The sequence below is a fragment of the Antechinus flavipes genome, chromosome 2 (genome assembly GCF_016432865.1).
Source record: "Antechinus flavipes isolate AdamAnt ecotype Samford, QLD, Australia chromosome 2, AdamAnt_v2, whole genome shotgun sequence".
NCBI classification, from domain to species: domain Eukaryota; kingdom Metazoa; phylum Chordata; class Mammalia; order Dasyuromorphia; family Dasyuridae; genus Antechinus; species Antechinus flavipes.
The window spans coordinates 34,413,191-34,429,027 of NC_067399.1; the positions used below are offsets into that span (position 1 = coordinate 34,413,191).

Below are 15,837 nucleotides of genomic sequence, written 5' to 3' on the forward strand. Positions count from 1 at the left end.
TTGACATTTGTTTTAACTAATTGATGAGCTAAAGGCACATGGACAGTCGGGGTTTGGATGAGATGGCTTCTAAGGTCTCTTTCCAGCTCTAAATCGATAATTTATGACCTGTTCAATTTTTTCTTTATTAATCTGAACCACATTTTGCAGTCACTGTGCCCTCTTGTGAATTAAGGTCCTCAAATATTGATTTGAATATAAAGACAAGGCCTTTGCCTTGATCCAGGTCAAGCCCTGGGTACCCTTCATAGCGCTGTCCTGGGTCCTCTTCCTTTCTCCCTCTAGGCTGGTTCATGTGGTGACTCCATCAGCAACTATGGATTTAATTTAATCTCCATGCGGGTGATTCTCAGATCTCTCTCCTGACCTCCAAACTCATACCTCCAGCTTCCTAAAAACCCTCCCAATAAACTCCAGTGTCTCCCTATCACTTCTAGGATCAAATATAAATTCTCCCTTTTTTGTTTTGTTTGAGTCCTTATAACAGCTTCCACCTCCCTCACCCCCATTCCATCTTTCCAGCCTTCTGACACTTCCTCCCACTCCATGTGTTCTGTGAGTCAATTATAGGGGCCTCCTGGCTATTCCATGAACAAGAGCCTCCATCTCTGGGCTCCTTCTCTCCGACTCTCATTGGTGCCTGGAATGCTCTTCCTTCTCTCTCTCCCTTGGCTTCCCAAGCTTTCTTCGAGTCCCAGTTAAAACCCCATCTTCTACAAGGGGCTTTTCCTGATCCCTCTAAATTCTAACAGGTTGATCAGACAGTGTGAGGTGATGAAAGACCTTAGATCATGCTGTGTGAGAGCTGAAAGAACCAAAGGGGGCTAATTTACAAGAAGACTTGGAAGGGCCCTGAGAGCTGCCTTCGGATGTTTTAAGGGGTGTCTTGGTGCCACGGATGGAACCTGAGGTTGGACAGACTGGAGCTGTACCCAGCCTGGAAAGGACTTCCGTGGGAGATAGGACGAGTGCTATTAGGCAGAAGGAGGAGGAAGATAATTCTGATTAGATATAGACTGAACGAGATGCCCACCAAGGTCTCTCCTCAATTTGAGATTCAATGACTCTGCGAGTCGGGAAGAATTTAAATAAGGTCTCAGGGACAGTGAGGTGGCACAGTGGATAGAACACCAACCCTGAAGTCAGAAAGACCTAAGTTCAAATCTGACCTCAGACACTTAACACTTCCTGGCTGTGTGACCCCAATTGCCTCAGCAAAATAATAATAAATAAATAGATAAGGTCTAAGTTGTGTGATTCATGTTGTCTCAGTTTCCTCATCTGTAGGCAATGGCAAACCTATTCTAGTATCTTTCCCCAAAAAACCCTAAAGGGGGTCATGAAGAGTTCCCATTTCTAAAGTCCCTTTAGGAGCTAAATACATATGATTCTATGATTAGAATCCATTAATAGCCAAAAGAAAGATTACTCCACAACCCCGATAAGAGAAATCAGATTTAGAGGTGGTATTTTCTCTGCGCTGGCAAAGAGAAAAAGTCCGTGGCAGAAGGGGCTACCCCCATACACTCTGGATGAAGCTTTGAATCGGTCCATCTATTCTGGAAACAGTTTGGAATTAAGCAGGAAAAGTTCTTTTGATGTAGTAATGGGTCCCTTTCCTAGTCATGGTTGGTTGTGGTTCTTTGTCTCGAATAGGACCGAAATGACATCACTGTTGGAACCAAGTTAGTGCGGCGGCTCAGAGCAACAGGAGCTCGGACACAAATGGTCCCGATGAACATTTGGGGGAGATTCTCCAGTTTTACCCATTTAGTGGTTCCTTTAGGCTGATTCCTTTCTGCTTCGCTCCTAGAGCACAGCCCCTTCTCTGATGAGGGCTCGCCATCCTGGGCCGGGGTCTCCCGTGTCATACAATCGATTCTAAAGTTACTAAGAGAGACCTTGGGAGTGTCCTTGTCCCCTTTTTCTGACCCGTCGTGAGCTCTTGCCATGTATGAGTTCTCCATAAAATAGTCTTTTTGGCAAGCGTACATCTGGGCCCAACTTTCTCTGGTATCTTGCTGCCCTCTTGTGGTGTCTCGGAGTTCACCAAGGAGGACCTTGTTACTCCCCATTCTGAGCAGACTAACTCCCGAAGAAATGAGTATCACAGAATCTCCAGGCTGGAAGGACCCAGCCCCACCGCCGGAGCAGGTGCCCTGGTAGCTCTCTCACTGTTAACAAGTTTGCCCATCACTTTTCCCCAGGACGTGTTAAGTGTCTGAGGTCACATTTGAACTCAGGGCTGCAAACAAAATGTGTCTTTTTGCCATTCTAACTACCCTTCTTCGGGACCAAAGAGAACAGGTCTGTCCTCCTTCCACTGACAAAGAAGTAAGAGCTCTCCTTGTTGTTGGTCAGCAGTGTCCAGCTGGGTGACCCCTCTGGGGTTTTCTTGGCAAAGATGCTGAGCTGTTTTTCCCTTGGCTTCTCCCACTCATTTTAGAGAGCTCCCCATGGCTAAGGTTGCTGAAACTACAAGAAAAACTTGGGGCCGGCGCCTCCCTCAGGGTTATCCAGTTCTGATGATGATGGCGGCATTTGCGGGCCAGGCACTCTGCCAAGCGGAGGATGCCCAGGGCCATCCCCTCACTCACCAAAGGGCCGCAGAGGCTTCCATCATCCTCCCTCCCTGATCCGCCCTTTCTGCTTCTGGAATAATGAAAGCAGTGCTTCCCTGCCTGCCCAAAAGGTGTGGCAATGTCTTATGGCAGCACAGGAAACCACTCAGGTCCAGCTCCTCAGATTTGGATGAAAGTTGAGGATTTGAGGGCAGAAACTCTACTATTTGCATTTTATCTCTAGTGCTTAGCACAGTCTTGGCAGGCCGTGAGTGCCTAATAAACGCATTTTCCTTTATTTATTCAGCATTTATTAAGAGTCTATATGTGACAGACCAGGCTGTGATCTGGGCTGGGGGACACAAAGCCTGTAGCAGCAGGGAAGGGGGGAGTCCACTGCGTGCAGGGGCTGTGCCCACAAAGGGCTTTACAAATGTGACCTCATTGGAGCATCTAAGCTCAGCCCCCGAGCCCTGGCCTCCCACTGTCGTTTCCCGTTTTTTCTCTCTACGGCTTGTTGTAGTTGTTTAGGCTTGCATGTTGTCTCCATCACTGGATTGTGAGCTCCTGGAGATACGGCTTTTATCTTTCCTTACATCCTCTGAGCTCAGCACCGTGCCTGAAACACGTCAGCACTTAATAAAAAGGTTGTTGACTGCTTTCTACAGGTAGGTGGGTTCTCTGCCTAAGCCCAAGTTCATATCCACCCGCAGACACTTCTTAGCTGTATGGGCGAGTCACCTAACCTCTGCCTGCCTCAGTTTCTTCATCTGTAAAATGGGAATAAGGGAATAAGGGAGGTTGTGAAGATCAAATAAGTTGATAATGGTAGAGTGTTTAGCAAAGTGCCTGGCCCATGACCACCATCATCATCAGAGCTGTGTAACCCTGAATGGGACATGTGATTTCTTCTGGTCTCTTTTTTCATCTGTAAAATGGGAATAATAAAAGCACCTACTTCCTAGGATCATTGTGAAGATCAATAAGGTAATAATGGTCAAGTGCTTAGCATGGTGTCTGACACATACTAGACTCTATGTAAACGTCGGCTGTAATTACTGTCACCATCATTATTAAAATCTGTGTCAGCTGGAGGAAGTCATTGAGCCATTTTACTCCTGTTTTCCCATTCTGGCAGTGCCCAACAACCAGAACCACTTCTAGGAGAGCTCCTACAGCCATCCCCGAGGGGAGAAATCACCATGGAGACAAGGATGCTCACCATCAGAACCACTGACCGTGAGCCTGGACCCTCTCCCCCCCCCCCCCCCATCCCAGAGCCTAACTCGGCTCTCACCTCTCTGTCCAAGGAGGCAATGTCATGGAGAAGGGGCCTGTCACCCCCCCCCCCCAGTTGTCAGTTTATTGCCCCTCCAAGCAGGCAACTACCTTGCCTGAAGCAGCCCCTTGACGACCACCACCCCCCACATTCTGATGGCAGCCCAGGACCCCAGACCCCACAGGGACAGTAAACAATGACACTAGAGCACTGCAAAGGCTGTGACATTTTCCCACGTGACTTGCTTCTGGGTTGGGGCAGGGGGACACACAACATGCAAACAGGTACAAAGAAGGGAGAAAGAACAAATAGGAAATTATCGACAGAGGGAAGACATCCAAATGGAGAGGACGGGCGAAAGATTTCTTGTGAGGGTTTAGAGGAGGCTGGAAGGGAACTAAAAGACGGGAGGAGCTACGAGAGTCCAGGACATGGCCACGGACACCTCACCTGGTCATCGGCCCTAAGACATGTTACTCCAGGCAGTGGTGGCTCATGCAAATCCAGCCCAGACACCTGCCAGCTCCTGGGGAAGACATTTAACCCTAACTGTCTCAAAGATAGAGCCCTAAAATCAGGAGGAACTGCATTCAAATCCAGCCCAGACACCTGCCAGCTCCTGGGGAAGAAATTTAACCCTAATTGCCTCAATGTTGCCTGTTTCCCCTTTCTCCTTGTGGCTGTTTTGCCGATTTTTAGGGAATTTGAATCCCCAGCCTCTGACTCGGGTGTCAGCAAACCTGACCATCCCAGGCATGGGGGACACATGGAGAATGTGAGAGCTCTGAAAGAGGAAGAGCAGGAGAGCCAGCGCCCTGAGAGAAAGGTTCCGGGGGGAGGAGACTGCGAAGATGGGGGGGGGGGGGCCAGGGTTGTGAAAGGGCTTTGAATGCCCCACTGAGGATTTTACATTCGATTTGATCCCAGAGGTGACAGGGAGCCTCTGGAGTTCAGGGACTATGAGTGACATGGTCGACCCTGTGCTTTAGGAAAATCATTGCTGAGAGGAGGTAACCCTGGAGTGGGGAGAGGACTGTGGCCAGCAGCAGGCTATGGCGCAATTCAGGGATTGAGGTTGGAGAATGCTGGGGAGGGGGCCAGGCCAGAAACTCCAGAGGTAAGACTGGCAGGCCCTGGAAAGAGATCAGCTATGGGGGTGAGATGGTGAGAAAGGCGCTGAGGGGTCTTGCCTTCAACAGTGATGGGGGAGTTTGAAGGGACTCACTGACTTTCTCAATTTTGGACACATGGGACATCCCAATGAGATGTCTCCTGGAGCCAGGGCTGGGTAGTCACCAGCACAGAGAGAGCAGGATGTAATGCGTCACCAGCCTCACCAGTGACCACCTGTCTCCAGCTGGCAAAGGAACCCAGGACCCCGGGCTCCTCCCCCTTTCAGACTCACAACCCGAGCCCAGCTCAGCTCTCACCCCTCTGTCCAAGGAGGCAATGCCACGGAGAAGGGGCCAGTCACCCCCCAGCTGTCGGCGAATCCATGGCAGGCTGTTCGGAGGAGGCAGGGATTGTATCTGACCCCACTGCTGTAGACTGTTACTGCTGCCTTCTGAGAATCTATCTCGAGAAGAATGAAACAGGCTCTCTGGAAGCAGAATCTCATGCAGAGTGTGCCTCTGGACCTGGGACCAGGGCTTCCAGAAGGCAGAGGGTGACCAGACCTGTCATTCCTGCAATTCCCTCCTGCAAAATGTAAGTCTTCTGTTTTGTTATTTTCACAAAGGAAAAGACAAGCCATAAATAAAAAAGTTTTATTAAATCATTTAGACTTGAAAGAAGTCACAATAGTTAACACACTTTTATGTGTGCTCTGTACACCACCAACCCAAATGGATTGATTCAGCATTTTTATAAATAAAAATGAACATATTTACAGTGAAAAATAAAACCATATTAGGCAGTTCAGTTAGATGATTAAGCAGTAGTCTACAATCATGTTTCAAAAAGTACCAGTCTACAGGATTATGTAAAGACATGATTTCATTAGGTTGGGAATTTTTCATAATTCTAAGAATTAGCTGTAATATATGTTCATTTTTGACTAAGATTTTTTTGCCTCCAAAAAAACCCCAGTGCCAACAGCCGATTTACAACAAAAGCTTCATTTCCCTCTATGCAAGTGCAAGTACAAACTGACTTTAACCTTTGCTTAGAACCATCTAAGACAAGGAACTATAATACCACAGATACCCCTAGAAAACTAGCTTTGGACATAGGCTTCTCTAACATTGTGCTGTCTGCCCTGTAAATAGTACAGGTTCCTAACTGACCCAACTAAGACGAAAAGGGAGTCTGCCTTTGAGGAAGCCGGTTTCAAAGTCACCACCATGTCCTCAAAGAGTCAATTTCTAGAACAATAAAAATCATGGCATGTGAAGACCTTCCTCTGTGCTATAAAAATATTTTAATTCTATCTACATTTGGGAAATCTCCTTCTCTTCCCTGGGTAGCAGACTTTAAGGAGATCCCGACACAGAAAACAGCAAAGACATTGGGAGTGGGAGGAGTGGCCAGCCAGGGCGGAGGAACTACAGACAAAGGGACAGAGGTCCAGAGAGGGCCTGAAGAGCAAACATTCGTCACCGTCCTCCTGCCTTGCCTGAGAGACTCTCAATCGGCCTTGCCCAGGACAGGCCAAATTTAAACGTCTTGAGAACATGATTTTCCAGTAGGTGGGATGTGAGCCTTGGGCCGGAAGGGCGTGGGAGGCTGAGCTGAGCGGCTACTTGCTCGGCTGCCTCGAATGCTTCATTCCTGAAGAACTCAGGGAGCGAGACCTCTGCCTGAGCACGGTTTTCCCTGGGAGCTCCAAGTCTTCAAACAAAGGGTTTTCGATGATGTCTGTGGCCTCGGGTCGCTCAGTGGGAGATGGGGAAAGCATGTGCTGAACCATCGTGTACTGAAACAGTAAGGAAAGAGAAGTTAGGGGGGAAGAATGGAGGTCAGCTCGGAAGCAAGGTCTCAGATCAGGCAACAGGGCTGGGCCTGCAGATGCCCTCGAAGACACATGCTGGGGACTGGGGTACCAAGGCGCACCAGATCCCCTTCTGTGGCTGCGAAGGACGCTGCCGCTTCTCCCTGGCATCTGACCTTCGCCACTCTCGGGCCCCTCTCCATAACACTCCATCTCCCGTTTCTGGGACCTGGCACAGGACACACTTTCAGGCCTAGAACTGGCTCCTTCCTCATCTCAGCATCCCTTGCCTCCTTCAAGCTTCCCTCAGCTCAGGACAGCCCCTAAATGTCTCTCCTCACCCTCCTGGTTTTCAGTCCTTCATCTTGGCATCCATATTGTTCTCCATATGGATGGAAAACATCTTCATGTTCTCAATATTCCCAGTAGAAGGGAAGCTGCAGGGCAGGCAAGGAGAAGATCAGAGAAGGGGGTAATCTGCTGGAGAAGACAGCATGGGGGGCAATCAATCACCTGTACATTTAGAGAGGTGTGCCCTGGCAAGGAGAAGCCCCGTGTCTCGGGAGACACAGCAGAAGGAGCAGGAACGAATGAGGAACTCTCAGAGAATGGCCTCCATTTTTTCAGTGAAATATACCTTACTTTTTAGAACAAGAATGGACTACATTCTGTGTGTACATGTTTAATAGAAGGGCAAAGGGAGAATAAATATGGAGAACTAGTAAAGAATCATCAAAGCTAGATTGTTCACATACTCTATGTATTTGAGATTTTTAAGCTTATAAAAGGTCTATTGTAAAGTACTGGCTAGCTCCCTGGAGGGCCTCAGGGTCAGCCAGAGTCAGTACAAATTAAAGTCCTTGGTCTTTAGGGAGAGAAGTGAAGGAGGCAGGCAAGCTGCCATGAGACTTGCCAAAGATGAATCCTGGACTCTGGAGTCCAGAGTCTCCAGCCTCTCTCCTCCTTGTCCTGCTGCCAGGTGACCCTGACTCTCTCCCTCCACCCTCCAATCTTTGCCTACAATTATCTCACCACCAAACATTCAGCAAGTGCCAAAGGTGAGGAGAGCCATTATCCAAATAGATGCTAATAGAGCCATTGTCTCACATGGTAGCATTAAGTATTCTTTTTTTCTGATTCAGAGTTTTAGCCCTTTACAATCTATGTTAAGGCTAATTTGTAGAAAGTGACCAATGTCACTGCATAAAGAACTAATAATTTACAGCCAACACAGTGATGATAATTAAGTGGTTAGCCCCACAACTAATTAGCTGCAGAGACTTAAGCAAGCCCTTTAATCTGTCTGTTCCCCATTTTGCTAATTCCCCCAACAGACAGAATAATATACTCCATCTGTTTAGCAGACTAGAATGTTGTAGATTTTGATGGTATCAGAAAAACAAAGATGAGGGGAGAAAGGTATTTTCCTGAAGGACAAAGGGGTATCTCAAGAAGGCAGTGGAAGAAGAGGGATGTCACAGAACAAAAAAGGCACAGGGGGCTGTGCTGGGAAAGGCAGATCTGACCAAATCTGGTCAGGGGGGTAAGAAAGTGACAGCTGGCAAGGAAAAAGGCAATGGTGACACCAGGCCTAGAACTCAAGAAAAGAAGGACAGGATGGGCAGGAGCCACCAGAGAAGCAGAAGAAAGTCAAGAAGAAAGGAAAATCTGGAAAAAAGCTGTGGCTGCATGTGCAAAAATGTTTGTGGCAGCCCTTTTCTTAGTGACAAGAAACTGGAAACTGAGTGGATGCTCATCAGAGAATGGCTGGGTAAATTGTGGTATATGAATGTTATAGAATATTATTGTTCTGTAAGAAATGACCAGCAGGATGAATACTTGGAGAGACTTACATGAACTGACGCTAAGTGAAATGAGCAGAACTAGGAGATCATTATACATGGCAACAACAAGATTATATGATGATCAATTCTGATGGACATCAGATTGAACAATGAATTGATTCAGACCAGTTCTAATTGTTCAGTAATGAAGAAAGTCAGCTACATCCAGAGAGAGGACTATGGGAACTGAGTGTGGACCATAACATAGCATTTTCACTCTTTCTATTATTGTTTGCTTGCATTTTTGTTTTCCTTCTCAGTTTTTTTTTCTTTCTAGATCTGATTTTTCTTGTGCAGCAAGATAAACATATGGATATGTATACATATATTGGATTTAACATATATTTTATCATGTATAGGACTACCTGCCAGCTAGGAAAGGGGGTGGGTGAAGGAGGGAAAATTTGGAACAGAAGATTTTGCAAGGGTCAGTGTTGAAAAATTGCCCATGCATATGTTTTGTAAATAAAAAGCTATTAAAAAAAAAAGCTGTGGGTGAAAGTAAATGAAAGTAGAATTATAGAAAAGCCAAAAGCAAAAGCTTCAGAGCTGACGGTAGGGGAAGGGAAACAACTAGACAAAGAGGGAAAAGACAAGACAGAGCACTTTTGTACAAGTATTTGTTTCATTGCTTTTGAACTCAACACACTTTAAAACATTTCATTATGAATTATGAAATCTGATGAGAAACTAAAATGTGATTGGGTGGGGAAACTTTTTAGTAGGATTTGGGAGAATTATTAACAATGTGATATGCAAATATCTTTTTCTAGCTAAAAAAGCACACTTTTAAGATTAAAACATATGAGTATTTGGAAAATTTAAGCATGTGTTTTATAAAGATTTAGAATTACTCTCCCAGGGTGAGCGGAGCAGGTAATTTAATTTTTTATGTAGGAGGCAGGACGGTACCATGGGAAAATCACTGGATTGAGCTGCAAGAGAGCTGGGATTTTGTCCCAAGTCTTGGCCAAATTATTTATCAACAAATGGAACAGAGAGACTAGATGATCCTAAAAACTCCTTTCCAGTGCTACCATTTTGGGCTTCTAAAGAACAAGAGGGATAAATGAGTACAAAGATACTTACTTCTTGAGGATATTTCTGAACAAAAAGTGGTGGAAATTTGAGATTCCTTACATCACTTAATATCTGAAAAAGAAAAGAAAAGTGCTGAATATTTTCTCATCCTTTTATTTCTTGTCCCACTGTAGATCTACTTAAATATTCTGAACAAAACTTTTTTGCTGGATAGAATGACCATGAGGAAAGGTGTGAAATGAAATCAAAGGAAAACCCGCCGTCTCTTCCTGCCAAAACTGCCTGTCTAGCTGCTTTGTCGAGTCCCAGCGTACACTGCATTAAGAGATCAGAGCCAGGTAAATGATACAAGTGTAACCAGATCCCAGCGGAAAGGAAAAGCCCGTGACACACGGCCCTGGCTCTGAGGTACCGTGAGAGATGAAAGGACTTTTGCCAAAGAGTCCGTCATTCATGGACTTACCAGAACTCACACCTTCCCTGCCTCCGGGGGAGACACATTCCTGGGCTGCCCACCCACAAATGTCAACCCAATATTACACTCCATGCTTAATGGGACACGGAGACACTCTGTGAAGGCTGCACCTTGTGCGGGCCTGGCAGATGGGGAGCTCTGCAGGTCCAGCCCCTCCCTTCCCTGGTGAGGAAAGCTAGCTTTCAGAAGCCCCCAGCATGCTGCAGGAGAAAGGGTGCTGGTTTTAGACTCCCAGGCCCTGAGGTCGAGTCCAGGTTCTGAGACCGACTCCTCACGTGAAAAGTGAGGAGGTCTCTACCATCCCTTCCTCCTTGGAACCCCCCATCCTAAGAGGATCGGGTGGGCATCCTCTTAAAGAGTGAGCTGGAAGGCTGGGTAATGGCAGCCATGAGCACACTGCAGAGAAAGTTGGGCTGGGGATGAGGAGAAAATTCAAATGTAAGGAGGAGGCTGAACGTGGCCCCCGATAAAGGCGAGGAGTGCCAGCAGCTAGCGATGGTCAAGGCCCGGGAAAAAGCCAGGTCCTGGCCCAGGAACAGCAAGGGCATTTTAGAACTGCATGGGATTAAAACAAAACAAAAAACATACTTTTAAAGCCTACATCTCACAAGGCTTTTTGTCAACTTATCTTTGAACTCACTGTTTTAAATTTGATAAAAGTGTTTTGTTTTTTAAGTCCCATAGGAGACGAGCAGGATAACTTAAGGCAGGTCGGGGGGGTGGGGGGAAACAAAAACCTTTGCAGGAGGAGCAGGAGAGCCTGAAGCTTGGCGCAGTCACTATTCCAAGGTGGGGTGATCAGCAAGGCCAGAGTCAGATGAAGTGGGATTAGGGATGCTCTGGCCAAGGTCTGACAACAACCAGGGTGATGTCGCCTCTTTAAAGGAAGGGGCCTAAGACGTGGAAATCAAAGAGGGAGAGATTGATCTTGAGGCACCAATTTATTAAGGGAGTGAATGGGGCCGTGGTGGGCAGCATTAGGAGAGAGGAGGCCCAGAAGGAGCCCTAGGCGAGATGTCTATTTACATCACTCCTCTTCTCAAAAGTGCAGTAAAAATACTATGAAAGAGATGTGTCCTCTTGCCGTCTGGGTACACTCTGGTGGCGAAAGAGTAAGAGAGGCTAATTGGGGAGGAGACGATGGTCAGGAGGGGAGGCCACCAAGTGGGCCCCAGATCCACCGAGGTGAGATCCCTGGGGGTCACCTTGACTCCCTGCCTCGGCTCTCTGGGAATGTTTGAAAGGGGGGAAGAAAAAGCAAGTGACTAAATACAAGCTACATATGCAGCCTAGGAGTCAAAGGCTAATTTTTGAATCGACAGAATCACTGCTAGGAGTGAATCAATTTTGCTTTGAAAAATGTCACTTTAAGATTTTAAAGAAGGGAAAAAGACCTGTATGTGCAAGAATGTTTGTGGCAGCCCTCTTTGTAGTGGCTAGAAACTGGAAACTGAGGGGATGCTCATGAATTGGAGAATGGTTGAATAAATTGTGGTATATGAATGTTATGGAATATTATTGTTCTGTAAGAAATGACTAATAGGATATTTTCAGAAAGGCCTGGAGAGACTTATATGAACTGATGCTGAGTGAAATGAGTAGGACCAGGAGATCATTATATACTTTAACAACAATGCTATATGATGATCAATTCTGATGGACGTGGCCATCTCCAGCAATGAGATGAATCAAATCAGTTCCAATAGAGCAGTAATGAACTGAACCAGCTACACCCAGTGAAAGAACTCTGGGAGATGACTACGAACCACTACATAGAATTCCCAACCCTATATTTTTATTGTCCTGCATTTTCGATTTCTTTCACAGGTTAATTGTACGCTATTTCAGAGTCCGATTCGTTTTGTACAGCAAAATAACTGTATGGACATGTATACATATATTGTATTTAATTTGTACTTTAACATATTTACCATGTATTGGACTACCTGCCATCTTAGGGAGGGGATGGGGGAGGGGGGAAGGAGGGGAAAAATTGGAACAAAAGGTTTGGCAATTGTCAATGCTGTAAAATTACCCATGAGTATAACTTGTAAATAAAAAGCTATAATAAAAAAAAACCACACTTTTATAAAAAAACAAAAAAAAAAAAAAAAAGAAAAATGTCACTTCAGTTTTAGGCCTTGGAGTTGAAAACCCTATTAATCTTTTTAAGCTATTTATTGCTACTTGTTTTTGCATCTCCTTCCATTCTGAGTCCCATCCCTTAGAACATAAAATGACAAGAATTAGGAAAAAAGCAGTTCAGCCAAACTAACAAAGCATCACTGGTGCCCACCATGTTCCGTACCTGCAGCCCCCTCCTCAGTGAAGAAGGGCAGACCCTGCTCAGGAGCCTGCCCCAGTCTGGGTACTTCCCCCTGCATGAAGCCCCAAGTCTGAGAACCAGATCTGGCCGCGGGCCATTTCACCCCTCACCCCCACACACATCCTACTTGGGTTGCTCTCTCCCTGCATTCCTCCCCCAGGCTGTCCTCAGGCCTTGTAGGCTCTTAGGGGTCTCTGGGGCTAACTGGGCCTCTGACACTCTCTGTTCTCTCAGAGGGACAGCAGACCTCCTCGAGGCCTCACCCTGACTTTGGTCCATCACATGGGGAGTCAGCTCTGAAGGAGAGACGACTTCTGTTGTCTTTGTGGCCCAGGCCTTGTACCATTTCTGGCACTTATAGGGCTCAATGTTCGCAGAGAACGTTATTCTCTCCATGGATTTGTCTTAATGCGCTCTTGTGACTCCAAATCCATCCTTTGAGGCCATTCTCCAACTACTGGACCTTCTTGTCATACTTAAAAGTCACTTATTCTTTGTTTCACATATTTTTTCCTTCTTTTCCCTTCCTTAACCAGACCACCAATTTCTTGATAGGTGAAAATAAGATTTATATTTGTCTCCTTCACATATTTCAACAACTCAACAGTAAACACACAGTACATACTCAACTAATAAGTAAATTATAAGAAGATGAAGGAAAATTATGGAAACAAATTCAGCCAACCATAATTGAAAGATTTAATTGAAACTGCACATAACTTATGTAAATAATTCTAAACTGACAGCATTACACCTAGGGTACCCTCGTCCTTCAGGTGACTATCTTCCTTATGATGTGTTTCATTTCTAATGTCATTGTTACTTTAAGAATTTAATTTTTCTTTTAATTTTATTCTTATATCTTTTATTATCATTTTCACTCCACTATTTTTAAAAGAAATACTCACCTTGACCCTCTCCATCTGAGTGCTGAAGGGGTAGAGCAGTTCAAACAGGATCAGGCCCAAAGAAAAGATGTCCACTTTGTGGGAATAAGTATTGCCATAAATCTGAAATGTAACATGAGATGGGAAATAAGCATTATCAATGAGGAAGTCAGTGAATAAAAAGGCTTTAATCAGATTTGTGGCATCTCTAGTTACCTCTTGGCCCACACAGTTTATCAAGAATAGAAGATTATTGTTTATCATGTAGCTGGGAGCGAACAGGTCTCCACAAATGTTCTCCAGAGGTCACACGGCCTCCCAGAAGCTCAGAGCTGAGGGAGCCCCAGGAACCTTCCAATCTGATTTATAGTTGGACACAAGCCCCTTTATAACCTGCCAGGAAGGTGGCTCCAGTGCTGGGGAGTTCCCCTCCCTCCTTCCCAAGACAGTCCCTTCCGCCTTAGGGCGGCTGCTCTGAATGTGAGCAAGGGTTTCAAGACCAAACTTGCCTCTTAGCAACTTCTTCATTTCCCTGGTTCTCACCCAGTCCTCCTTTGGCATAAGCTCATCCAGTGTATCTTCTGCCCCCTCTAAAGCTCAGCAATGCCCTCCCTCAGACCTGGTGCCCCAAACTAAACACAGATATCCAGGTGTGATCTGACCAGGCCCTGGCACCTTGGGCACTCCCCTCCTTAGACCTGGATGCCATTGCCCTCAGTGCCGCCTGAAATGCTGCTGGTGTGGGTGGTGGCTGTCCCTCGCCCGCGATTCAGTCAACCTGGAGTCATTAAAACCACGCGATCTCTTTGGCCAGATGGCTGCCCCGCCACCTCTCCCCTTTACCGTCCAGATGATTCCTGACCCTAACTGCCTTTCATTTCATTAGCAGCTCCCTTACGAAAGCCGGCCCTGGCTCGCTGGCCCAGCTCCGACCAGGGGCGCTGCCAAACCGCCACTGCCAACTCTGTTAGCAGCCACTGTGGGGCCATGAGGGGGCCAAGGGCACAGAGCTCAGGAAGGCTTTTCTGAGTTCTGATCACCCTGGACAAGCCCCTTCCCCATCGGCCTCAGTTTCCTTACTTGTAAAAGAGCCAGAGAAGGAAGCGGCAGCCCCACCCCCTCTAGTATCTCTGCCAGGAAAGGCCCAAGTGGGGTGACAAAGAGGCATGTGACTGAAACAAGGACCAATGAGGTTCTTTTGTTTTGTCTTGAGAACATGGCAGAGATTTGGGGGTGTACACGAACCAGAGCAGGAGGCTGAAGACCAGGCAGAAGGGCTGGTCAAGGGGCCCACAGCCCATAATCTCCTAGGAGGGGTCAGTCCCAGCATTCTGAAGGTTCCAAAGGGACACTTCTTTCCCTGGCCCTTGAGGCCTTCCTAGGGCGACCACAACAACCTCTGGCTGCCTCCCTACTCCCTTCTCTTCCCTTTCCTTCTAGATGACTGAGGCTGATGGATGCCTGAATCCCCCCTGGGCTTCTTCTCTTTCCTGGAGGCTCTGGGAGCCTCGGGAGGCACTGAGGAAGGTGCTGTGAGACCTTTTGCTTGTGGAGGACCCCACCTGAGGCTGTGTGGAGGGGCGCCCTCCTCACCCTGGGGCTTGGCTCTCAAACCCCTGACATCGATCTGCTTTGATGGCACTTGTTGTCTCCCCCTGAGAAGGTGCGGCCCTTGGGAGTCAGCCCCTTGGCAGTCGTACAGCCAGTAGCTGGCACAGGGCCTGGCACATGGCAGGTGCTTCATAAATCTGAGCCGGCTGACTGTGCATTGAGGGTCTCTGACCAAGTCCTGCCTCTGACAATGGCGGCTGGGCCCAGGCAAAGGGCAGTCTCTCAGCACTCCCCTCAGTCCTCCAAGACCACAACAAACAGTTGCTGATCTGCACTGATGGATGGATTGTCCTCCCCTGGGTAGTTCCCCACACCAGTGAAACCCCAGAACTGGTCAGAAATGTAAAGGAACTTTACCCTTTGTGTCCCAGAGTTGTGACCTCAGATCTGTCCCCCTCTCCCCCTCTGGGCTCTCTTTCCTGGCACCCAGAGTTATCGGTAGGAACAGTCACGGGGGACCGAACCTGACATACTCCTTCCACCTGAGCCCTGAAAATGATGAACTCCAGCCACCCAACAGTCCCATGTCCCTCATAACAAGGAGCCCTGCTTCAGACAAAGAAAGGAGAAAGCTCACAGCAACGAATCTTTTGCTCTTGCTATGGCCCAGCATTTAGGGCGAACGAGCCTGCTCTGAGACACTTCCTCGAGGACCATCGGAGACCTGCCCAGACCAGAGCCCACAAGGGAAATCGTCCCCCGTCCCCTCCCCACCCCCCCACCGTCCCGCCCCTCTCTGTGGCTAAGAGGCTCTCGCTCCCTCGGTTCTCCAGCAGCCGCCACCTTCCCCCTCACCGGCATCCCCTGAGCTTGGGGCCGTGGGGACTAGTCCAAGAGGCCGTCGGACTTTGGCAGCACCTGCCCGCTTCCACTCTAATTCTGGG

The 15,837-nt window shown here is 47.4% G+C and overlaps 1 protein-coding gene across 1 annotated transcript in view; it reads right to left on the reverse strand.

Moving 5' to 3' along the window:
• Nucleotides 1–5,592: 5,592 nt before the first annotated feature.
• EIF2AK3 (eukaryotic translation initiation factor 2 alpha kinase 3) overlaps nt 5,593–15,837 on the reverse strand; it is a 70,062-nt gene continuing 59,817 nt past the window's right edge. The window contains exons 15-17 of the mRNA XM_051974415.1: nt 13,364–13,465; nt 9,703–9,765; nt 5,593–6,754 (exon numbers count right to left, since the gene is read on the reverse strand). Coding sequence (XP_051830375.1) covers nt 6,578–6,754; nt 9,703–9,765; nt 13,364–13,465 — 342 coding nt within the window. The 3' untranslated portion in view covers nt 5,593–6,577. The remainder of the gene's footprint in view (nt 6,755–9,702; nt 9,766–13,363; nt 13,466–15,837) is intronic.